This window comes from Pseudorca crassidens, chromosome 7 (genome assembly GCF_039906515.1).
Source record: "Pseudorca crassidens isolate mPseCra1 chromosome 7, mPseCra1.hap1, whole genome shotgun sequence".
Classification (NCBI taxonomy): Eukaryota; Metazoa; Chordata; class Mammalia; order Artiodactyla; family Delphinidae; genus Pseudorca; species Pseudorca crassidens.
In genome coordinates this window covers 67,752,164-67,778,962 of record NC_090302.1, presented here as the reverse complement: position 1 = coordinate 67,778,962, position 26,799 = coordinate 67,752,164, and the positions used below count along the sequence as shown (strand labels likewise).

At 41.3% G+C, this 26,799-nt stretch overlaps 1 protein-coding gene across 3 annotated transcripts in view; it reads right to left on the bottom strand.

Annotated features, from left to right (window-relative positions):
* Window positions 1-26,799, bottom strand: part of ADAMTSL1 (ADAMTS like 1) — a 470,685-nt gene that overhangs the window by 223,860 nt on the left and 220,026 nt on the right. For all 3 annotated transcript variants that reach the window (XM_067744472.1, XM_067744473.1, XM_067744474.1), the window contains 2 exons: window positions 12,844-13,145; window positions 6,488-6,617 (listed from right to left, as the gene is read on the bottom strand). In XM_067744472.1, the coding sequence (XP_067600573.1) occupies window positions 6,488-6,617; window positions 12,844-13,145 (432 nt within the window). The remainder of the gene's footprint in view (window positions 1-6,487; window positions 6,618-12,843; window positions 13,146-26,799) is intronic.

Genomic DNA, 26,799 nt, shown 5'->3' with positions numbered 1-26,799 from the left:
CCCTTGATTTTTACCCCAGATTCATGCAACAGCTAAATCTATGCTGGTAACTTCTAATACCAGCAAAGCTCATTTCACAGAGGTCTGTGGTTGATATAACAGGTGATGTGTAACCATGGAGAGGGTTCTCATTAGGAGAAATGAAGATTTAAGCCCCAATGCAAGCATACATGTGATGGTTACCCTTGTTGATGTCAAAATGCTGCTGGGGACAATTCTGATCACTAGGCCAGCACATTCCTGGGTAGAGAAATAGCAGAGGCTGCCACTGAGCCAATCAGGCCCAGCTGTTAAGGAACAGGTCTTGGCAGGTTCTTCTGTCCATCAGTGGAAGAAAAGAGAGAGACAGTGTAATTATGCATCTGGATTTCCCAAAGAGGATGACAATAGTAGTAGTATTAGATTTCTAAGGACGTCTGAACACGGCCTCCAAATCTGGACTCAATTTCTGTGGACGTCAGTGAGCTTTGGTGTGCTTTTGCTTTGAGCACTTAAAAGTTAGCATGGACAAAAGGCAGCATATGGAAACTTTGGGAACCCAGCAAAAGATAAACCAATATTTAGAGAGCATGTTGAAACGGTAACCCTTAAAACAAGTTGTCAAAGGGGTCGGTTCCTGGAAAGCTTTGAAAGTTCCATCAAGTAAATTAAAACACGGTCGTGTAAAAGGGCGACACCTTCTGCTGTGGCCATTTTAGGCTAATATAAAAGAAAATTCGGAATTGGAAATCATTTGCTGCTGGTCTGCATGGATTTTGTTAGTGTACAATAAAATAGGCATTCTGCAGTTTGCTTTTAAAGAGGACACTCTGTGATCTTTAAGATGTTTTTCCTTAACTTTCTCGTTTCAGATAGGGATCCTCAAACTTCTTTTATAGTTCTTGCTGGTCCTAGGAACCACCCTCGGTCGGAGAAAAGGGAATGGGATTGGGGTGGGGGGCAGAAACCAAGTACTATTCCTGGAATTATGGGCTTCTTTACCCCCCCTTCACTGTTTATCTATTCTGCACCACTCAGCTGTTCTCTGTTGCAGAGAAATAAAAGTTTAGTTTGAAAAGTATGTTAGAACAAAGCTGCAGAAATTGCCTGGAATTTCCTTCATTTTCAGCCATCTGGCTTTCATTGCGTACTTCGTTCCCCTCCTCCACGTACGTTTACCAAATCTTTTCAACACACGCTGGCCGAGCTATCAAATGTTTATAATTAATAACAGTCAGACTCCCTTTTTTTTTTCTTTTAAGGGAGTGCTTTCTGGCTTTCCTTGGCGGCTCGTGTCATAACTATTATAAACCAGGGAGATGGTCAGTAAAGCTTAATTATTAAGACATAGTTGAATAAAAGAGAAAATGGAATCAAATTGAAGTCCTGAATACAAACTAAAAGTATTTCTCACCAAAAATGAAAGGGGAAGGAGAAGAGAATTAATTTTTCTAAGTGTCTACTATGATCCTATTTTAGAGATGAAGAATCTGAGGATCCGAAAAGGAATATGAGCTCTCGAAGGTCACATAGCTAAATGTGACAGAGCAGGATTTGAACACAGGTCTTAATCTACCTGCGGGTTTTTATTTTGGTGGTCTCAGGGACGGGGAAGATGTTTAGTGCATGTTATTAAGGGAAAAATCAAGTTGCCAAACAATATGCGTAATCCGATCTCATTTACAAAGGGAAGAAAATCTTATACATTTGTATATGTTCATGTATATATACAAATGCATGGAAAAAGGTCTGGAAAAGTACCGAACCATTAACAGTGATTTTCTGTGGGAGAAGAAGGGTGTGGAGCTGTAGAGTGTGGTGGTGAAAGGGGAGAATGTGCCTTTCTTTCTTCACAACTTCTGCTGTGCCTGAGTGTCAAAGAATGAGAATATTCATGTATCACTTGTAGAACTCTAATACTTAGTTTTTAAAGTAGAAACAGGAGGCTGACCACTTTCCTAATGACTGATCTTAGCTCCTTTTTGGATATTTCTTCCCTTACATGGATCTAACCCACCAGTGAAGGTGGGCAGGGTTGGGGGGCTTCTAGACGCAGATTACTCAGAGGGTGGTAAAGGCACCTAAAATAATTTTCCTTCCGTGTACTGATACCTTCTTTGCTATCAACTTGGATGCAAAATTCTCACAATTGTCAGCTCATAAGCAAACATGGTCCTAATTTCTTCTGGCCAATGGTAGGCCAGGTCGTTAAGGGATTAATACCTGGCCTCGCTGTACTACCTTCCAATGCTCCCGACAATCAAACCCCTCCCTGCGTGTCCACTCTCCCCTCTGATAAAAGCTTGTCTTCGTATTCTTACTCCGAGGATACTTTGCCATACATGGCTGCTAACATAAAGGGTTATTTATCTGAAGGCTATTTATGTTTTAAATTGATACGTAAAGCCTTAAACATAAAGAAGAGACTCTAATAATAACATTTTCAGCACCATCTGTTGGGTGGGAGGGACAGGATAAGAAGGATGGAGGGGAGAGAGCGCACTTATTAGGGTCGAAGCATTTTGCTAAGGAAAAAATTTGACCCTATAGTCCTTATACTCATTTATTCAATAAGCACTTAATAAGCACCTACTTCGTGTCAGACGGTATGCTAGGCGCTAGATGGATAGAGAGGAGGATTAAGACATAAAGCTGAGAGCAAGGACTTTAAAATCTAGTCCTCTTCCATACAGATGGCCAACAGGCACATGAAAAGATGGTCAATGTCACTCATTATAAAATGCAAACCAAAACTACAGTGGGGTACCACCTCACACTGGTCAGAATGGCTACCATTATAAAGTCTACAAATAATGGATACTGGAGAGGGTGTGGAGAAAAGGGAACCCTCCTACACTGTTGATGGGAATGTAAATTGGTGCAGCCACTATGGAGAACAGTCTGGAGGTTCCTTAAAAAACTAAACATAGAGTTACCACATGATCCAACAATCCCTCTCCTGAGCATGTATCTGGAGAAAACTCGAATTCGAAAAGATAGATACCCCCCAATGTTCATAGCAGGACTATTTACGATAGCCAAGACATGGACGCAACCTAAATGTCCACTGACAGATGAATGGATAAAGAAGATGTGGTACATATATACAATGGAATATTACTTGCCATATAAAAGAATGAAATGATGCTATTTGCAGCAACAAGGGTGGACCTAGAGACTATCATACTAAATGAAGTTAAGTCAGCCAAAAACAAATATCATATGATGTCACCTATGTGTGGAATCTAAAAAGCGATACAAACAAACTTATTTACGGAACAGAAATAGACTCACAGACATAGAAGACAAACTAATGGTTACCAAAGGAGGAATGGGGGGGCAGGGATAAATTGGGAGCTTGGGATTAATATATACACACTACTATATAGAAAATAGAGATACACACTACTATATATAAAATAAACAACAAGGACCTATACTCAAATCCTGTAATAACCTATAATGGAAAAGACTCTGGAAAAGAATACGTATATATATGTGTGTGTGTGTGTGTATATATATATGTATTATATATATACATAAAACTGAATCATTTTGCTATACACTTGAAACTAACATAACATTGTAAAGTGACTATACTTCAATAAAAAATTAAATCTGCATTAAAAAAATCTAGTCCTCTCCAAGAGACTACTATTTTTTTATGTGTCCTAAAAAATGCAGGCAGTCCATGTGCACACACAAATTGGTACAATCAAAATACCTCGTGTTTGAGAACACGGCCTTCCTGCTGTGAATAGCCAGGCATGAGAATATATCTGCCTGAACCTGGTGAAAGTTGGACATGTGCTTCTGATACCAGCTCTGTCGATCACACAGAGGAAATCAGAAGGTGAGTTTCATCTCAGAAAGATTGCCCAGATAGGACGTTCCCTCTAGCGTCTGTGGTATTCTCTGTGTGATCTGATATCACACACAAGAAGAAAAGCAGCTTCCTTTGGTGTTCAGTAGGACAAATAACTTCCTGGAAAAGCTACTTCTCTTAACCAGTGCCACCTCTTAGAGACATAGGCCCAGTGACCAAGACTCAGAACATCATTTCTGTATATCCCACAGAAAATGCTATGGTTTTTTTTAAACTGGCAGCCCATCAGGGAATACAGGGATCACTGTCAATGTGCAGGGAACACTGATCCACGCACAATAAGAATTGTGAATTAAAGATTTAAATGAGTCCCAGATGAATAGAAGGTGCTTGGGAAAACGACACACTGCCATGCCCCTACTAATACATTTCCTCTTTCATACACATCTGACATCAACATTCCGAAGGAGGGATCTTCCCCGATGTCAGACTGAAATATTCCACAGGAGACGCACCTCTATACACTTCTCATTTTTAAGATGAAACTCTGTTTTGGATCTTGGATGGGAGGTAAAGAGAGTGAGTCACATGAGGCCACTTTGGCCCCCTTTGTTTCAATTAGCATCATTCTACAAACACTCAGCTACGTATAGTTAGCCCAAGAAAACCATGCCTGCGCGCAGTAAGACATCCAGCCTGTCAGTCTGACGGTTCGCTGGTGGACATTAAAGCACTGAGTTGACCTGGAGCAAATGCAATAACGTTAAGCCCAAAAGGGTCCTTGTCCTGGAGACAATAAAAAGGTTGTAAATTAAGCTTATCTAATTTAACCGTAATCAGTACTTGGAGGGTGGGAAGTAACGTCTTGTGTCCTACTCCTTCTGCTGCCCCAGGAAGGGAGGGGTTTAGGGGTTGTAAGTCCCAGAAGATGTGCAGTCTGTCCCAGGTACTGACTCCTCGGCCATGCCTCAGCTCATCACAGCATTTGGATGTCATTACACCACTGGAATGTGGTTAGAAAGACCCTCATGCTTGTTTTTAAAGTGACGGTAAATAAGTAGAACAGAAATGATTTCAATCATCAGCACAAAGCAGCAGTAACAGCAGTCCAACGCTCCTGCCTACAGAGCCATGAAGAGTTATGGGATTACTGGAGCAGGACGTGGTGACCTCAGATTATCTCGCGCAGCTAATTTATTTTGCAGATACGGAAACAGAAGGGGCAGACGTCTTGCCCAATGTCACACAGCTAGTGGGTGGCCGAGCTAGGATGAGAGGCCAGGCTTCCTGACCTGCCAGCCAAGGCCCTTGCAGGCTGTCCCTGCTGTACGTCTTCTGCTGCTTCCTATTAAGGAGACTGCAGTCAAATGGAGGGGTTTGGATCCCTTGCCCATGCAGCAAGGTCTTAGACTCACTGATAAAGTGAGGTCGGGACAGAGATGTGCACAGGGAGAGAAAAAGAGGTGTCTCAATATTCTATGCACTGGATCTAGGTTTTTCTTGGCCCAGCTCTTGACTCTATTTTACGCTGTTACTCCCATGGGTGGGGTAGTGCCCCAAGCAGTGGCTAACTGATTTTCTGGTTGCCTTGGAGAATACGGCACTAGTGGCCCTCGTCACTTCTGCATTTGAAGAGGGAAGCCAGGCCCACCCTTCAGACTAATATACAGAATAACTCTGGTGATGAGCAGGAGCGTGTCACTGTGGGATGGTGCCCTGAGATGATCCAAGAAGGCCTGCAGTCTGTATCCTCTAAGGCCCCGAGAAAGGCATCTAGTTGGCTGAGAAGTAAGACAGGCAGCATTAGCCTGACCAGAAAACTATCGTTAACTCCTGTAGGCAACACATCGCTTCTCCCAGGATACCTTGCAGAAACAGAAGAAATATCCTTCAGAAATAGCAACGCTCTCCGTATGTGGGACATGATCCGGGAACATTCTTCAGTCCATCAGCAGACTTGAAAGTCTGGCTTTGGTTCTGTAAATGTCTCCCCTTTGAAACCAGAATCATAGATGAGATGGTTTAGCTTCTACAGAGACTTGCTCCAAACACGTGTATGAAGGAAAGTCTCTCAAGACCCCATAACATTGCGTAGGCTGAAGCAGTGGCTGGATTGATGAACTAAGGCTCAAGGTTGGATAATAATGAGACCCAGGCAGGGCTGAACAATGATATGCTCTAATTGATTTTATGCATGTGGAATGACAGACGCACACCCCCGATCATGCTATAATGAATCCGCATGCTGTGTGTGCATATAGATTTCATGGTGGGTCAGTTATACCACCCAGATCCTTCAGTTCCTGCAATCCGCAAGCCAATCTGTTACCAGGGTGGGAGGGCTCGGGGCACAGGCTGAAAGGTGGCAGAGACCGTAAAGCCTGTAGTCAGTTCTCATTCCCTCCAGGAGAAAGCAGCAGTGGGGCCTGTGCACATACCAGCCACACCACGGGGCTTTGCTTCAGTGCACGGAGCATGAGCTTCTGCACCCTGGACCACTGGGCTGGAATTCCAAAGCCCTGGTTTCAATGAAATTCAAGTGGATTTGACTAAAAGTTTGAACTGACGCTAATTGGTTTTCAAAACACTGGGTAACAATAAGCGTTCTGGTCTTGCCCATGGACAGACATACCCCATTCTGAACATGCTCCTGGGCAGCAGGGCGGCCAGTGCGCCTCTTACCTTGCCGGGCAGGGATCCAAACTGCAGGATTTCAGGAGCTGGGGCGGCCGCTGGCTGGTCACGCACAGGTTTTCATCCACGGGCTCCCGTGTCTGTTTGTTCAGGCAGATCACCACCGCCTCCTGGACACCTGTGTACAGATCACACTGTCAAGGCCAGAGTGGGTGTGTGGGCGGTGAGCAAGTGTAGACGGGGCAGCTGGTGGGAGGTCTCTGCGACTGGGAGGACTCGCTGCACGTCAGGCAGTTGAGAATCCGGGGCTGCCCATCTCGTCAGGCATCGAGCCGTCTGAAGAAAGCACTCAGAAGTTTGTGCCCCTTAAGGAGGGCAACTCCGCCAAAGTGGGGAGGCTGCTCCCAGCACTGCTGAAACGCTTAAAAAGATGCCACCTGGCTGTGCAGCCGCCAGTGCTGAAACAGGATAATTTAAAGCAGAAGGAGAGCAGGTTGACCAAAGTAATGACCCCAAGACCTTCACACATTGTATTCTAATCAACAGGAGATGACGGTATTTGGAAGGCAGGCCCAGAGCCGTGTTTGAATGTCCAGCATTCTGTAAATTGCTGTGCTTCTGGGGCCTTGCATCTAGGGCTTTGCTGGTTTCCTTCTGATTCGGGTTCATTTCTTTAGTGACCTAGAGCAGCTTGGCAAGTTGGAACGAAAGAGGACAAGATGCTTAATGACAAGTGATATCCATGGAAGACAATGTTCCCACTGTCACCCACATGCCCCTAACTACAGACCTAGTAAAACAGGAGTCTGAGGAGCGACTGGCGTACAGTTACTTGGCTCTTCCAAGGTGGGGTGTAGGATCTCTCATGGAAGCTTTCATGGGACAGGGACACATGTAACCATGTGTCCAGATATAATGGACATCCTTGTCTTGTTTCTGATCTTAGAGGAAAAGCTTTCAGTTTTTCACCGTTTTGTATGATGTTAGCTGTGGGCTTGTCATATACGGCCTTTATTACGTTGAGGTACATTCCCTCTATACTCGCTTTGTTGAGAGTTTTGATCATGAATGGACCTTTAATTTGGTCAAATGAATTGAATATCGTTAAATTATATTAAATTTAATGTAATATCCAGACATTTCATCCTGCTTCCCAGTCATAAAAGCAGTAGCAAAAAATCCTCTGAGTGAACATGATTAGCCAAGTATTGAGGCTAGGATCCTGACATGCCCTATTCAATCCTCTCAACAACTCCATGAGGCAAGCACCGCTTTTATCCCCATTTTACAGATAAGGAAACTGAGGCTTAGAAGGGTGAAAAAACTTGTCGAGGTCATACAGTTGATAAATGGTGAAACTGTAGTGGCTGTGCCTTAGCACTGGAGCGTTAATGACTGACAACGCTAACATTCAAAGATACTAAGAGGATGTTACATCTGCTGGAGATCTTCAGGAATAAACTAGACATTTGTCTGGAATCATCTCAGCAGAATTCAGTTTAAAGACGAAGAGAGATGGGACATTCCTGATAATTTGCTTTCAGTCACTCATAGCTATACATATAAAGATATGTACATCTAAATGTACCTATGTGCTGCTAAATATTTGTATGCAGTTATAGCAGAGTATGTGACAATCCATATACTAGTTTTATATATAAATACACATACATTTTCTTTTTAAAATCTTCTGCATTGCTTCATCAGATAGTACCTAATACAGTACGACAGACCTATCACTTCTCAGCCCTGTCGCTTCCCTCCTCCTATCTACCCTGTGTTTCCCCAAGAAGTTATCACCCCAATCAACAGGCTAATGCTTTCCAAGGTGACGTCACACTGACTTCGAGAGGTCACTCAGCAAGCCACCATTTAACAAGTGACATTTTAAAGCCTGAATCACAATCGCCTTTCTTTTTTCCTAGGAAGTCTGACAAATCAAACACTAAAAAAAAAAAAAAAAAAAAAAAATCAGTCACAATATTTTCCCTGTCAGCTTTCTTTTTTCTAAGCCTTTTACGAGCTTCAAAAATTTAATTTAAATATATCACGGCCAGTTCAGGGTGAAGCATTTGAGATTTATGCTAGACATTCAAGATATTCCATCATATTCTGGAATGCTGACTCCAGGGTGTCCTCCTGGTTGCAGCTGGAGTGAGCCACTTGAAATTCATGGTATGATGATATAGCAAAACACTTCACAGGAAATTGTTGATCTCTTCATGGATACTTCCCACCAGAACAGTCTGGCATTATTAAGGTCATGATGACAAGGCACTAGATGAGGCCAACTGTTCCATACAGAATCTAGAGCTGTGATTCTGTTTGAAATTAAGGTTTCAATTCATTTGTCTACCTGGTAGTATTCCAGAGATTCTAAATGTTACTCTAAAATAAAATATATTTTGGCTTTAGTCAGCTATTGAAGAGCTTATGAATTTGAGTTGGCAATCCCCGAGGCAGGAAGTGACCACAGGGCTTTTGTCACCTGCCTTACTTGAAAAGGCTGGCTTGGGGCAGGGCATGTATTGGGGGTGTATGAGTAATGTGACCTGTTTCCACTTTGTGAAATCCTTGTTTACAGAACTGAGGTCCTTTCAGGACTGCACGGAATGGGACTGCAAGGGTTAAAGTTTCTAAAATGACATCAGTAATCTTCTGAGATACACAGAACACATTCACATGACCCCAGCCAATAATCCTAGCTCAGGATAAAAGTCACCTTCGGGTTGGTTAAATGCTGAGATTAAGAAGCATTCTAGAGTTACTACCTTCTAATCTAACGTCTTCTAGAAGGATGCCCTCGGCCTCCGCAACACTGCATTCAGGGTCTGTTGTCATAGCATTCCTAGATGGGGGGGGGTGCGGGAGGCTAAGGGCAGAGCTCCGTCGTAATGAAGGAGGATCTGGGACCAGCCCTGTGGTCAACACACAAGAAATTTTTGTGGCATTAATGAATGAGATGCCTAAAGGGCAGGGCATTCCAAAGCAGAGCGTGCAATCTAGGCCAAGGGGTGGTGGGAAGGAATGGGGGCCTGGAGGAAGCAACGTGGTGTGAGGGAGCAGCCCTGGCATGGGGGTGTGGGAAGCTGGAGAGGGAAGACGTGTGAAGACTTCACCTGTCAGTTCACAGTATACTGGACTCAGGGCAGTCGGGCCGGGATGTGAGAAGTTAGCTCATCAAGTCTGTGCTACTTCCGGAATGGGCTAATTTTTGCACTGAGAAGGACGTTTTAAACCAACACAGAACACACGTGTATGTATGGTCCTTTCCGATTCTGAGTTTTCCTTTCTTGACAGAAGCGAAAGGAGAGGACTCATAAGGAAAAGGGAGCAAGATGCACAGGATTTCACCTTTTATACTTGCTGAAATCAATTTCAAGTTTTCCTTCGGCTAGATTTTTTTTTTTTTTTTGCGGTACGCGGGCCTCTCACAGTTGTGGCCTCTCCCGTTGCGGAGCACAGGCTCCGGACGCACAGGCTCAGCGGCCATGGCTCACGGGCCCAGCCTCTCCGCAGCATGTGGGATCTTCCCGGACCGGGGCACGAACCCGCGTCCCCTGCATCGGCAGGCGGACTCTCAACCACTGCGCCACCAGGGAAGCCCCTTCGGCTAGATTTTAACGTCGATTTTACCATCTAGGAGGTCAATAAAGCTGTTCAGGTTCAAATCTACTCTCCTTGACTACACCTATCCGTTCACATATGGAAAATTAAAATATACCCAGGAGATGTTAGTGAGACAACAGGACACAGATCTGAACAGGTTAGGCTCACTTTCAATCTTCCAGAAAATGGGATTTTCGGTGTTTATATCTCCCAGAATAGCAAAATTGTTACATGATATTTGATGACAGCTTGGGGAAACGCAGCCACCAACTACAGCCTAAATTACTAACTAGTTCCTTCTGGTTGCTACCTCTGCTAGGTGAAAGGTTACTTTTGTGTCTATCCAATTTCATCTCTTGAGGTTGCAAAAACAATAAAATTAGCTAGACTGGTCTTATAACCCCAAATTGATTTAAAATCTATGTGTTAATCCTGCAGATTTTTGATTGGCTTCAGCAGGAATGATTAAAAATATCTTCAACCTTGTGGGTTATATCTTAGTGAAAGATCAAAGTTGGTAGTACCATAAAATGTTACTGCCAAACAATGACTTCAAAATATACATATCCCGTATACCAAAATGATTTTTTAGTGTGTTTGGGCATCATATGCACCATGGCACCCGAGCATATTTTCACCACTTTGGAATTTTCAACTTTTAACATTTTAGGCATAGATATATTACCTTGGCACAGTGACACAACTGTAGGTAAGTGTGCACAGTTGTCGACAGATAAAGACCTAACTGGATATAAATGATGTACACTTTATGTTATACAAAGATGCTCAGTTCCTACAAGCCGACATCGTTTGTGTATGAAATATACAAATCTTATTTCCAGATCAATAGCTTCTGAAAACCTTTTAAATGAAAGACATTCCACATACTCTCTACGCTTTGAATTTTATACTCCTGGTTGATCAGCAGCATGGTTAGAATCTTAAAGATAAAGGTATCTGGTCATTTATATATTCCATTACAGCATCATTTTTCCCATCTGCTCATAAAGTTCATGGCTTGACTTATAGCTGAGAATCATAACTGAGAGATCGTAAATAATCTTATTCAAAGCACATTCATTTTAGACTAAAGATCGGGATTGTTCAATTCAGGTGATCCTGGAAATTGGGGATATGATCATGGAAAGTGGAGATAAACACACACCATCTGAACTCTTGAGTCATTCACTATGTTGGAAAGAAGCAACTGTAGCCACTGCTGTGTCCTTTCCACCTGGCCTCTGAGCTCCTGCTGGGGCTCAGAGATCACCAAAGCTTATTTAATACTTCTCCCTCATTAAGCATGGAAGAAAAGATGTCCTCATTGTGAGTGGAGGGCACCACAGGACATGGATTAGCGGAGTTCCAAGAAACTGTCCTCCAGAATCAGATGGAAAATTCTAGGTTTTAAAATAATAGGCTCTCCGTGAAAACACTTAAGAACTCCATGGTTTGAAATTGGAAGGCTTAGAAACAAAACGAGAACCTCAAGGTCAAGACTATTAAATGCTTACGAAGCGACCTAATGGAGAAAATTGATTTCTCTGCTCGTACTTGTTCCATTCCTTTTCAACTACGCATGAACAATTTGGGCACATGTATTCTGACATTCCCAGTAATGAGAAAAGATGCTTTTATAAAAGAGTTTCCAAAAATGTCATGGTTTAGAAAACAGTTTGGGGAAATAATTTTAATACAGATATTTTTATACCAATTAAGTAAGAAACTTTGCTGGGAATGCAGATCCTTAATGTGACAACTGGGGTTACTGATAGCCAGTGACAGGGATTTGATGGGAAGTCAGCTAGCGTTTCCTCACCTATCAAAATCTCTCTTGGGAGTAGACACGGGAGACAGTGTCGACATGGATCTAATGCATTTTCTACAGTGGTAGGAAAGATCGTAATCTTAAAGAATTAATTGTTGATTTAAAATGCCTTCTTCTCCCACTACAGTTCCATTACTAACACCTGAAATAGAAAAATCACTGAATCCGTTATCACCATGAACTAGACCTAAGAGAACCAGGTCAATATACATGGCAACATTGAACATTATTTAAATAATCTTCATTCAATGAGAAAGCTTCAGGAACTCTCTAAGTGCTTAAAGAAGTGAGGTATGATGAAAAAAGACCCTTGACAGAGAAATGAACAGCAGGCCTAGTCCCAAATGTCACTCACTAGCTGTGTGATCTTGAAAAAGTCACTCAGCTTCTCTGTATCTCAGTTTTCTCATCTATAAAATGGCAGTGGGGTCAGGATTCTTTAAATTCTTTCCAGTTCTAGGTAACCACAGTGTTATAATTGCCCTTATACACCCTTTCCCTTTGTCAATAGATATTACTTTGGGAATCAGCTGAATAAATCAGATTGGCTGTACCCTGTCCTTGGGAACAGCAGACCGCTTGTCATCTTGGGTCTTGGTTCATACCACATGCACAGAGGCAAGGGCATAGATAAATAAAAGTAAATGTTGAGAGCGTTGCCAGGTCAGTGTCAACTTTGTTCCTCAGTCAGATACGCTAAGATATATTGCAAAACGTCAGAATGACAACTAAAAGTAAAAGCATTACTTGTGATGGCTACTCATAGCTGACAGTCTAAAAGCTGCTCAAGCCCAAAGAGAAATACATCTGTGTTTCATTCGGTCCGCTTTACATTTAGAATGGCTTCCTCCCCCACTTATCATTCTTGGACTAGAGGCAATCACGTGACACAGTTGCAAGCAGAGAGAGAAGTTACAGAAAAAGGACAAGCCGGTGGCGAGGATCTGAGCCAGATCCCCCTTCTTACCTCCTCCACATGACTCGGAGCACTTGGTGAAGCCCTCATACTCCCAGTCGTAGAGCTGGTCAAAATCCTGCAGGCCACCGAAGAGGCCACCTGTCTCTTCCGGGTTAAACTCGGGAACCTCCCCATTGCAGGGTCCTGCGTAGCAGGGGCGCTGCGATGCCGGCTTGGGCCCTTCACATTCGTCAACGGGCAGGTCGGCCACGGACTGAGAGAAAGACAGGAGCACCTGGCACCGGACTATTCGCACCTGGGTCCCCACACCACAGGTGACCGTGCAGGCCGACCAGGCCTCTGGGATGAACCTGCAGTCCGCAAGCAAACAAGAGGACAGGATGAGAAGCCCCAAGCAGGAGACCGCGGGTACTGGGAGGGTCCTCATTCCACCTGCCACCGTGGCCCAGTGCCGTCCCAGGATGTGCTCAGGGCTCAGCCACCCTGTCCTGTGCTGGGCGCTTCGGTGTAGTTCATGAGCTCACTTGCCACTGTTTCTGGATTGGTTTCTTCGTGAGTGTCATATGAACCCCCAGCTGGAAGACATTCCAGCCACAGACCACCTGCTTTCTCCCTGCTTTGCACCCACAGTGGTAGCTCTCTGGAGCAGGGAATTGGTTTCTTCTCTATCGATCTAAATCCCAGCACTTGTGCCTCCTGCAGATGCCGGCTATTCTTCCAGCAGACTAATACTAAAAACTCTAACAAAATCAGCCCTCAGAGATACTTAAGGAAGTATTTTTTTGTTTTGTTTTTAGTCTGAATTTCAGGTTCTGTAACTTTCTTTGCTTTTCTGCTCAATGTGCTTCCCAAGATTTATTTATATACAGAAAGAGAAAGAGGGTTTTTTGTAAGTTTCCAAGAATGGAGCAGAGCCTTGTTCCTCACACATTCTTTGAATTAGTCTGGACTGCAGTTCTTTTTATATCCTAGAGAAAAGCCCTGCTACAAATTTAAATCCACAGGCATGTCACAGTAAACGAGAGGGCTCTGCATTCATACGAGTTTGTTCAACAGCCTCCAGCGCCTCCCCACCGAGAAAAGCCACATTAGGGAGAACTTGGTTTTGCTCTGAGTTTCTCTAGAATGTAGGACAATATCCAAATTCCAAAAAGGCTTTCTTCCTCCCACTAATCAACAATGGCCATATCTGCAATGACCTTGAGAAGTGCCTAGAGAAAAAAAGCCCAGAGGGAACCACTAACATTTTCACAAAGTTAGTATCATAATCTGGAGAAAGGACTTTGGAATTAAAAAAAAAAAAAATTACTTTTCCATGGTCCTACTGCTTTTGAACAGGGAGTCATGCTGAGGAGGCATGCAAACCTGGCTCTTTAACCTTGACTTTGGCAGAAAAGGAAAGAAGTGATAAGAAGGTTATAGCATTAAATCTCAGCAAGTGAAAATAGTTCCTATCTAGTTTAGGGAAACTGAAATTCTAACAGGAAACCAATCCAAGTTTTCAAACTGGAAGAAGCACAACGAAGATGTGGCCTGGGCCCGAGCCTGGGCTGTGTGCAGAGCAGGGGGACTGGCCCGGAGACACAGACCCATGGTGTCTGAGGCATGGAGGGAGTCCCTTTAAGAAAGGCCTGAGCATAGCACAGGGAGATGAGCTCGGTGCTTTGTGATCGCCTGAAGGGGTGGGATAGGGAGGGTGGGAGGGAGGGAGACACAAGAGGGAAGAGATATGGGAACATTTGTATATATATAACTGATTCATTTTGTTGTAAAGCAGAAACGAACACACCATTGCAAAGCAATTATACTCCAATAAAGATGTTAAAAAAAAAAAGAAAAGAAAGGCCTGAGGCTTGTTTCCTTTGAAGAGCCATCCCCTAGGGGTGAAGGAAGGTCACATACAACCTTGTCAGGAAGGTGCATGAGGGAGGAAGCATCGCCCAGACTTATTCCCAAGAAATTCTCATCACAGAGTCACCTCCCTCTCTCTTTTCTGACTTCCTAACCATCTCCTGGCACCTAGAGAACGTGGTGGGGAAAACAGAATCCTAAAAGATTAAAATGTCTTTCCCTCTTTAAATAACGCTACCTGTAGCCGTCTTTTAGGAATATAAAACCAAAATCTGCCATCGAAATCATTTTAACCCTCTTATTACACATTCACATCTATCTGCCTGAGTCCTGGAACAAGGATCGTAACAAATACACAAGCACTGAATTTTACAACCCAGGTGTGGACAGAAAGGAAAATACATACCAAACTATTTTATGTATAAGAGAAACCTCCAAGCAAATGATAAGTCTGCCAGCTTTGACAGCAGTGATGAATAATGCTTGTTTAATAATGTGGTCCTGAATTTTGTTTTCAAATGAAGAAGATGACAAGATCTCAGAAAGAATGGCACCCTAACAGCTTTTCCCATACAGGAAGGATTATTGTTCTGTCAGCTATAATAGCCCTCTTCAGTGACTATTCCAAGAGACCAAGGCTCAAATAGCTTTTTCCGTAAAGGGCCAGATAGGGAAGATTTTAGTCTTTGTGGGCCATGTTTGTGAAGCTTTGCTGTTGCAATAACCTCTGTTTCCATCTTTTTCCTATATATAGAAACTTATGACAAGTAGCTAAATTGATTTGTTTATGGATTACCTCCTAGATAAAAAGTGAGTCCCAGATGAAATCTGGAACATAAAGGCTGCACAGATGAAACCCTCAGCTCTCCTTGCCTATAACATGAATCACTTTGCATTTGTTCTCTCTCCAGGACCGGGAAGATACACCAAAAGCACACTAAGTAGAAAAGGGGTGCTACCGAAGCCCCATGAACTCACTGCAATGATTAAGACTTGTTTACTTTAAAGTAGCATCTAAATGAAAAAAGTAAAGAAATATGTGTGTGAGGGTGTGTGTGTGTATTTTTGACTGTCGGGATACTTAGGGTTAATCTACTTTATGTCTCCCAAGTGAGAACCTTATCAAGTGTCAAACAGCCTTACTGGCTTATCTCCCAACCCACTATCCTTAGGTCTTCATCAAGTTCACACCAATTAAGAACAATTTGGTCTTTAAGTGGTGCTGTCTTTTGGCAGTCATCTTAATATCTCTAGTGCATACACTGGATGATTTACTATTCTCTCTCACTGAAGGCAGGAGATTGTATTTCAAAAGGAAAATATCTAATAGTGCAAACGGCCAAATGAATAATAACTGTTTTTCATGTGAAACCTTCCCCCATATCCCTAGATCTCCCAACTCTGTATTTACTATCTTGAGCTTTCTGGCCACAAGTGGGAGGAAGCAAGGTCAGTGAGAGGGCAGTCATATGAGCTAGGAGGTTTAACTGCAATGTTTAGAAGACGCATCTTGAGTAGTTCTTGCTGAGTTAGAACCTTTAAAGTGGGACCTTTAAAATGGAGTCAATGTGTCTTTTAAAAATCAGTATATTAATCGTTTTGAGGTACAGTGTATTATTGAAGTTTAATTTGGGTAATTTAAAATTCTTTTGGTTAGCAGCACTATTGCCAGATGGATGAAGAACGGCTTGGATAAGTGAGTTCTTTCAAAGGTGGGCTTGAGCTTCAGAAATGATTGACATGATTTCTGCATTTAGTTTTCCCATCTCCAGGATAAAACAAACAAACGAACAGAACCCTGGCAAATAAGTAATTTATGTTTCTCTCTGGTCTTCTGTTTGCAAGATTCATTGTTCATTTCACTACCAAAATACTTATCCTTTAATTAGAGGTATTACCACAGTCCCTATTATGAAACAGAAAAGAGTGATAATCAAATTCACCTGGAAAATCCCAAAGTGGTTTAGTTTATTAGTGGCTATTACAGAGTCAGAAGTGTGGACTGAAATAATAAAAACTATTACTTTATTAATATGATGCTAAAGAGAAACAGTTCACTCTTGGTTAGTCTCACATTACTGCAGATATTAGCCAGACTTAGCTCTAGTTTTATACACACATGGCCTGATATTTTTTTTTCTTTTCTCCTCCTCCTTTCCTCTCTCCTCCTTTCATATGAGTGCTTGTTAAAAAAACAAATCATTGGGATTATTCAAAATAAGAGTAGCACAATATAGTAGCTCTATAGTTGTGTTATTTTGATGCTGTTAGGAGCCTCACCCCATTCTCTAGTTTCAAAATGCAAACTGAAACTTGCAGAAAATCACATTAGAAATATTTAATTTTTGTTTAGTTTTCAATCTTATAACATTTGAGTTATAAGTTGATAGGGGTTGTGGATTTCTTTTTCCTCTTTCTTTTGGTGATTTTAGGGTGAGGGGAGAGGAGGGAATGAACTGAAGAGTGTAGAAAAAAATTATAAAAACTTAAAAGGGACCCCAAAGGGCTTCCCAGGTGGCGCAGTGGTTGAGAGTCCGCCTGCCGATGCAGGGGACACGGGTTCGTGCCCCGGTCCGGGAAGATCCCACATGCCGCGGAGCGGCTGGGCCCGTGAGCCATGGCCGCTGGGCCTGCGTGTCCAGAGCCTGTGCTCCGCAATGGGAGAGGCCACAACAGTGAGAGGCCCGCGTACTGCAAAAAAAAAAAAAAAAAAAAAAAAGGGACCCCAAAGATTACTGAATAGTCTGTCCAGTGCATTGTTCCTAGTTATTATAAAATTTTAAAATCTTTCACTGACTGTGAGTTATTTTACAACTTTTAAACTGCAGGAAATTGATCATGAGATTCTTTCCCATAGAAATGAAGACTGTGTCTTGTGGAATGCAATTGGTTGTCCTGTGGATAGACCCATTTTGCATCTACTTATAAATTCATTTCAGTATTCTTATTTGCCTGAATATGTTTGGTTCTTTTAAATTTCCTTTGAGTTGGTTGTAACATATTCCTGGTTTCTTCATTAATTAATAAGGTAAATACAATCTTTGACAGATGTTTATTTAATATGCACATGAGAATCATGATTATTTCCTTTCTAAAATTTTCTCACCTAACCAGTGGCCACAGAGGGATCTGGAGAAGAGTATATTGGAAAAATAAAATACTGTCTAAGTAATTCTATACCAAATTAACCAGAAAGTCTTTTACATAAATATGTCATTTGGGGACAAAAAAATCATCATACGTCATTGGTAAAAATGGTATTTCATATTACCTCATCTTATTTTTAGTTCAACCTTTCTCTATTCTTTTTCTTTAGTTTTGAAGGTTGGTTCTTCTGATTCTGAACAATCTTTGAGACAGTAAAATCTTTAGGAAAAGGTGCAGTTACTTAAACCTAGCTGGGCATTTGGGCATTTGGGCATTTGTATCAAAGAGGCATTTGGATCTATGAGAAAAAAATAATTGCTGCTGGGTGGGAAAGGAACTAGGAGAGGGAAGGGGAAACACATTCTTTCATCTACTTAGTTATTTATTCAATGTTCCTCAATGAAATTAAAAGGAAAGATATTAAAAAAAAAATCCTCCAAACTAGTAAGCAAACAAAAAACCTTTGGAATGTTACAAAGGGCAGGCAACTCTTTAACTGAATCCCTCTAGGAGTTTCAAAGTGATTTACTTATAAAATCCATCATACTAAAAAAAAAAAATCCATCATACTAAGACAAACTTAAAATGATTATTTAAAAATATAGCTAGCTTTGCATTTCATGTTTGTACGAGAAGTAACCACTGGCTTTTCAACACGAAGCTAGACAATTTCATTAATGAATATATACATCAAATTCACTGACATTGGGTTCTTAAATCAAACTTATTTATGAATTCTTTTGTCATTGTAGCAACTAGGGGCTTGGTTTGTGGGAAAAGTGGTTATAAAGGGAGAGTATGTGAGAGTTTAGGGGGGATGATGGAACAGTTTTGTATCCTGATAGTGGTGGTGGTTATATGAATCTATGTCCATGATAAAATTTCATAGAACTATTAAAAAAATGAAGAAAGTGCATGAAAAACTTGTGAAATACAAATAAATTCTATAGCTTTTAATATATATATATATAGCTAAAGCATTAAAGTTTTGAGAGAACACTTATCTAAAATATGCCTCTACATTCACTTAGAACCACACCTAAATCATTCCAAACAAATGGGAATCTAACTTATTGTGAAAGCTCTTTAGTCAAGGATACTTGATCTGAATGTGGAATTATGAAAATATTTCTCAACTGCAGCTGTTAGCTTACAAGTCTCTGGAATTGCAAATAATTCATGCTGGTTATGAAATGCATATTGAAGTCTCCAAGCAAAATTTTGCAAAGGTGCCCAGGACATCACTCTGCAAAACATCTAATAGCACCACTTTTTTTCATACGTTCCTCACATCCTTAAGTATCACGTCTGAGTTGTGAGGGTCTTCAGCACTGTAAGGTGCCTGGTAGCATAACCAAGAATAGAATGGTTCTAGAAATTAAGATAACAAAACAAATGACAATTTTGATACGGTCACCAATACAATTATTTGAAAAAAAAAAAATTCAGTGACTGCCCCGTCTAGTGCTGCTAGCCAGTGATGTGAAGGAAGAACCCAATTCCATAACATTCTAAGGCAGTCCAGGGACAGCAATATTTAGTGGCATTTTCCAAGTAGTTGACTTCTTTTTCTCAGGATAGTGTTGCCCTTTTGGGTTCTTTGAGAGGCAGCTGGCCTTGGCAAGAATGCCTCAATGGCTTTCTTGCGGAAATGCTCAGCGCTGGAAGTGGGGGAAGAAAGGCTGACTGCATTAAAGAGCACATTTTCCTTTCAAAGAGATGCTGTACTAGAAGGAAATGCTGCAGGAGATCAGAGTTTTCTCCAAGTTCCAACGAGCCAGAGATGACTGGGCTCTTTCAAAGCCTAGGATCTTGTACGTTTGAGTACTCTGTTAAACTCATCTTGTAGGTCTGACCCAGCTTCCTCTAATATGGTTCCAGACAAGATATTAGAAGGATGGGACTTCCCGGGTGGTCCAGTGGTTAAGAATCCAACTAAGCCCGTGTGCCACAACCACTGAGCCTGTGCACCACAACTAGAGAGCCCATGTGCTGCATCTACAGAGCCCACGTGCTCTGGAGCCCATGCACCACAACGAAGAGCCCGCGCGCAACGAAAGATTCCACATACCACAACTAAGACCCAATGCAGCCAAAAAATAAAGAAATAAAAAAAGATATTAGAAGGAATCTCACTAAAGGAGGGACCCTCTTGACCATCCGGATGTTGTTCTTCTTTAACAATAAGAGAAAAGCCAGAAAAAAGACAGTTGATAATAAACGTTTAAGAGTATTGGTCCCACATTGTCTTCTCTTCCCGACAAATCCAGTGCTCAGTCATCTTGTTTCCGGTAGCATCCAGCACACCTGATCGTGCCTTTTTTCTTGAATTACTTTCTCCTTGACTTACATGACACCAAGCTTTCCAGGTGTTTGTTTTTCTTTTCTGGTCACTTCCCTCTCAGGCTCCTTTGCTAGATCCTTCTCCTCTCCTCAAACTCTAAATATTGCAGTGCCTGAAGGCTCAGTTTGGTGCGGTCTTCCGATGTGCTCACCAATGATTCTTGGTTTCAAATACCACCAAAGCACAGGCAACTTCTAAGTATGTACCCTCCAGTCTATACCTTTTGTCTGAGCTTCATATCGAAACTTTTTTTTAAAGTAAGATTTGGGATAGCAAGCCATTTTACTCTTTGAAGGGAATAAACATTAATTTAACACAATCTATTTATCAAAAAATTATGCAGTGCTTCTTATGTGTCAGCCTCACTTCTAAGTGCTTTATAAATAAATGTTGTTAAATCCTAACAATAACCTGATGAGAAAAGAATTATTATTATCTCCATTTAATATACAGATGAGGAAACTGAGATATAAGCCACACACCTAGTAAGGTTTCATGCTCTTAGCCGGTACACATTGACATCTATCCTGAGCGGCATGTTCACTTGGATATTTCAAAGGTACCTCCAACTTAAAGTGTCCAAAATGGAACTCTTGATTCCCTTTCTTAGCATCCGATTCCTCTTCCAACCTTCTCCATCACAGCAAATGGTTCAACTGGGTAGCTAATTGCTCACATGAAAAATGAGGAGTTATTCTTGATCCCTCATTTTCCCTAGTTCCTCACTTTGAAACGATTCCCAAATTCTATTAATTCTCCCTCAAAAAGGTATCTGAAATTCATTTACCTCTCTCCATCTCGACTACTACCACCTTGATATAATAACAGCAACAACCACAACAATAATAGCTAACGTTCACTGATATGTTTTAAGCATTTCTATATATTAGCTCATTATAACACTGTTAGGAGATGGGTACTGTCAGAAACATTGTGAAATGGACAAACAAGATTACTAGCAGACTTTCAGGGGCTGTCAAATTCTATGGAAGTGTGAGTCTCTGTCTTTGGCTAGTCTATTTTGCAACTCCATGGAGATGAAATTTTCCTTGTAGAGAGCTAGTGATGATGTAGATGTTTCTCGTTCATAGTGACGGAGCTTATTTTTCTGTTCACGTCAATGCAAATAATTTTGTCTGATAGAAAATATAAACTTTTCTAAATCCAATTCACATTAGAACTAGTTTTAACATCTTATTCGTTCTGTCATAATTCATGAGTTAAATAAAAAGTTAGACATGTGCTCATTTTATATTTATAAATCACAATTTTAGCTTTCTGAAAATTATATTTTAACAACTTATATATTTAACAAAAATAAATTATATTTTAACAATTATATTTTCATCCCAATTTCTAGATGATAAAATTGAGACACAGATATTCCCAAGGTCATACTGCTAAATAAATGGCAGAGTCAAGATTCAAAACATGGCCATTTACTCTAGAATCCATGCTCTCTACCACCTCATTGTCCTGGCTCTAAGGCTGCCATGTAAGCCGGATCATTGATGCTAACATCTGCTCTCCTGTGGACTACCACAATAGTCACTTGTCTGTTTTCTTCCTCTGTTATTTCTTAATATGCTTTCTTCATGCTGTAGCCAGGGGGCTCTTAAAATGTAAACCTTTTCATTGTTCCTGCTATACCCAGAAACAAAGCCAAGCTCCTTACCCAGCTTTATATCATGCCATTATCCATCTTCATCTCCTACGATTCTCCCCACCCCCAGCCCAGTCACTAGCTTCCAGACACACTAGTCTTCCTTCACTTGCTTAAATGTGTGTAATTCTTTCCTGACTCAGAGTTCTGGCATGTGTGGATCACTCTCTGGATGACCCTCCTCCCTCCTCTCAGCTTAGAATAACTTCCGCTCATCCTACAGGTCTCAGCTGACATGTCCCTTCTCAAAGAAGACTTCCCTGACTCCCAGACCTTTTGGGGGCCCCTGTCAGACTCTCACAGAACCTCTTCATTTTCTTATAACAGCAATCGGTTTTTGATAATCCAGTGTGAATCTTTATGGAATAACTATCTCATTTATTAGACCAAACCTCCATGAAGGTAGAACTTCACATAATAGGTGCTCAAAAATACATTTTTTTTCAAATGAATAAGTGAATGGGTAAATAGGAGGGTAAGGGTTGATGTTATGAGTGATCTGATATTGGGCTTATTCTTGGCTCCAGAGGTTGAAACCAAGCTAGATAGAGAGGCAATAGCCTAAAACTTCAAAGAAATTAAATCATACTTTTAAGTTCCAGGCATTGGCACAGAAAATCTGAAACCATTTTCCTGTTTTAGAAGTTTCTTATGGTCTTTCAAAAGGTGACTGTGCCCAGATTTAGTTGCTATCATGGGCTTATTTATTTTTATTTCTTATAGCTGCCTTTGGGCAGTATGTGCTGGCCTTGATTCATCTTGACGGGGTTTGGGTTATCATGTAGCTTGAGACAAGTTTAAGTTCTGTGTCTATCATACTTACGTTAAATCTCAATAAAAATGCTGCTTTATAGAATAAAAGGATTTGGGGCAGCTTTGAGACAGAGGATGCCTTCAGTAATTTATACATGACTCTGGTCTAACACTGCCTTATTATACGACCAGCCACCCAACAGTGAAGACTCTGGAGCATTGTGGAATTGTTCCTAGTTTAGAGAAGCCCACTCTTTAAAACTCATTACACACAGAGATTTGGGAAAAAGAGAAGACAGACCCTTAACTGTATGAGAAGATACAATGGAGCCAAATCACTCTCCACCAATGAAAAATGAGGCTACGACACTCGTTTCAGACCATCTTTCTCTCCGTTGCCTTTCTGACCTAGGTGAACAGAACATGATTGAAAAGTTTGGTTTTCCTTAAGGCTAGTCTGATGATTTAAAAAGCCATATCCCAGGAACTAAAATGCCATTATAGCTTACAATGCTATTAGTGCATTTGGAGTTCTTAGCTTAATAAAAGAATGTAGATTTTCATGCATATTATTTTCTCTGACTTGGATAAAAATCTAAAATATTGTAAACTCAGAATACTTGTCATGAACCATTTCTTCTTCACATGGAGTGGAATTAGTTTATCTTGCAATTTTGTAAAGGTTTCTTTCCCTTAATTCAACAAGTTTGGCAAAGCTTTCCAAAGAAAAGTTCAGTTCATTAAAAATGACCTTAATGGACTTAACATATATTGGTGGTGACAGGGTCCATACTGTATTTTGGCACACAAGGATCCCATTAATTTGTCTTTGCCACTCTCTAGGGCTCAGCTGAGCAGTAGTTCAGATTTAGTTCTGAAAGTAGCTCCAGATTGAGCATTAAGTGGAGACAGTAGGAGGGGCAGACAAATTTAGAACTTCTTGGTTTGCAAGAAAGGCTTTTCTAATGACTACATAAAAATGGCTCTGTCTGCTCTCTTGAATTTGTTATTGATCTTTCTGTCTCTGTGCATGCTGGGAGCAAGCTTGGGGTATCAACTGGACGTAACTCAGAGTTGAGAGAGGATGCTTTTCCATCTGAGCATTTTCTAAACTTTCCTTATTAATTTTTGCCATTTGCTATAGATTTCTTTTGGTTCAAATAAAGGTAACTAACCCTTGTCCCTTAGGATAAACTCTCGGCTAAATTCAAAGTGTGCCTCTTACAAGTGAGTCTTCAAAGAGGAGACACAGGAAGGTGGTGCTATCTGGGGAACCACTAGTTGAATTTGGGGTTACTTGTGGTTCTCTCACATGCCACATGATACAACATGTATGAGGCAGAGATAAGACCTGCCTCAATTTCTGCATTTGTAAATGAGTAATTATTATACAATTTTACTTACTTAAATATTCTCTAAGAAGATGGATGATGCTGGAAAAGGTCCAGTCATAACCACCGTTAACACCTAAACACAGTTTTCTGCATACCAGGTACTTTACACATAACTTAATCCTCTAAATAGCCTTGTGATATCGATACCATTATGTTCGTTTCTCAAATGAGGAAATTAAGGTCTCTGGGGTTAAGTGATTTGTCAGGGTACCCTCTTACTGTTGGGGGATCCATGATTCACACCCAGGAGGTCCGTCCCTGGAGGCCACACTTTTCACCACTGTGCCTGCTGCTACCATGCATGTAGCTTTGATCGATAGTTAAAGTGCTTTTTACTTTGATTCCAGCGGGGTTGTATTCTTGTTTGAGCACACAAATATACAGACTCACACCCCCTCACCAACTCACATAGTTGGCAGCCTGATGTACCTGAAAAAATTTCATATTTTAGGAAATTATCTGTGGTTCCTTGAGGGCAGGGACTATTGGGTTACTTTTTACCGTACCTGCACTTGACACAAAGTCTGGCCCAGAGCAGGTGACTTAAGAGTGAATTCAGCTTCTTTCATTACGAGGTGCGAACAATTAGAAGGTCCAGCGTTATTTAAAATACATAATCAGCCAAAGAATTTATATTAAGCATCTGCAGAGGATATAAGGGATAAGAACGATTTGGGTAGACAGGGAGACCAGAAAGGAAGGAGTTGGAAAGGAGAGAGGTCACGATCGTTATGGGGATAAGGGCTCATTCAGTCTGGCCAGTATGAGGCTCTCACTCCACCATGTGCCAAATCAAAATTAAATGCTTTTGTGCTTTTTTATCCCATAACTCTAATGCCATGCTCTGCTTGAACATCCTTTTTGAGGGTTTAATGATCTGCAAGTAGTGTTTACATTTCTTGATCTTAGGTGACTCTGAATTCCTAAGAGATATATCTGTTTCTCTCTATATAGAAGATGTTTCTTTTTATGTTCTGTGGCCTGAGATTCACAAAGAGAATGTACTTGAGGTACCTTGTATTGAGGATATGAACTGCAAAACTACCTGGATCCATTACCAATGTTTGATTCCCTAAATGTCCTTTGGGGGAAAATATAAAATCACGTGTCACACAATTAACAGTCCTAACCACTTAAAAAAAGTACGAATTCACATTCTTAACCACTGAGTTAAGCCATCCACATTCTCAGACAACTTACTGGATATAAATATGGACTAATATAAACACATAGCTTAAATATTATATATTTAAATACTATTTTCACCAAGGTAAACAAACCATTTAATGACTATAGGATCACGATGGAGACCCTCATTGGCTTTTCTTTCTGTATCTTAATTCCTTGTGGGTTCTGTTCACACAGATGCATGACAGGAATTTCCCTTTGCCTCGTACTGAATCAGCCCCATCACGAAGCTGATGCCATCTGGCATCCAGATATTACCTCTGCCTTCTGCCCACTTGCTTTCCTTCTTCTTCCTTTTTAATATGGCTCACACCGAGGTTATTTGTGGCAATACATTTAAGGCTTGGGTATTGTGTTGCAGCCCCAAAACGTTTTCCTAACCATGCAGTAAAGCTGTTCACGAAAAATCTAATAAGATAAGTCAACATGTTTTTAAGTGTAAGATCAAGGCACAGAGGACCACCCAATCCCACTTTTGAAAGGACAGCACCGTTAGGGGTCTCCACCTGGTATATGCTGCGGTTTGATGGAGGGATGGCTAGTTAAAATGGCGGTGCTGGTCAAGTGTACCCAAGGGAATCACCTGTCTCCCGTCACTTGTTCTGAGCCATCCAAGCACTCCTGGCAACTGAAATCACTCTGGGGTGGACCTGACTTCCCGAGATGCCCAATTAGTCTGACCTTCCTCTCCCTGGGATGACTTGATTCAGAGAGCAGAAAGTCTAGAAAGAGAAAGGTAGGGCATTGAGAGCCCCCATGCCATCACCTTCTAGGGCATTGGGTGGCTTGTGAGTGGCTTGAAGGAGTTAAGAAAATGAAAAACTTTCTTCCTATTCCAAGTCGGATTAGGTTTTTTAAGAAGGCCAGCTGATTAACTATAGTAGCAGTAGACAGCTGTCTTGACAGGTCCTAGAAGTCACCATAGTTTCATTTTTGCTCAAGAAATTAAGCTATCAAAGTGGCCATGCTGTGTACCTGGCTTGAAGTGGGCACGCTGTTCATGCACACATCCCAACAAAGACCGAAAGGAAGGTATAAAAGCAGGAGATGCAAAATCAAGTCAGTGATTTCTTTAGCTTCTATCTGATTAATGAGTATAATTGTATGACCACAAGGTAGTTCTGATCCCTCACCAAACAGAAGTAAAATTTTGAGGGTTTAAAAAATACCTAGAAAGCTGTTTCCATATATTTGTCAGTGGAAGCAACCAGCTGGCATTTCAGTGATGTGTCCTAAATCTAACATTACTCTCACCAGCTGGAGGCAAATTCAAAAACACATAGTTTGAATAACAGCAGAAGAGAATTCTGTCAGTCCCTCTCCCCTTTCCCCCTTTCTAGTGGTAGAATGGCACTGCTATTACCCTCAGAAAAATGCAACTCTCCCAGAATCTTATTTTTTTGTACAAGTCTATCTCAAACCATAATGCTTTCCACGTTAATTGTGTAGCAGGGATGTCTATGGATTTCTCAGCTGACATCCTTGGAAGCAAGTTCACTTTACTGTGTGAATTTATAAGGTTGTCTGTGCTTGACCAGCTTCAGTAGCTAAAGCCCCCCATCCCTTAGTCTCAGTTTGGGGCTGGATCTTGTTCACGCTGCCCTGCTCAATTAAGAGAGACAAAGCTGCTTCAAGATTCTTGACGTAGGTTGTCAGGAAAACCT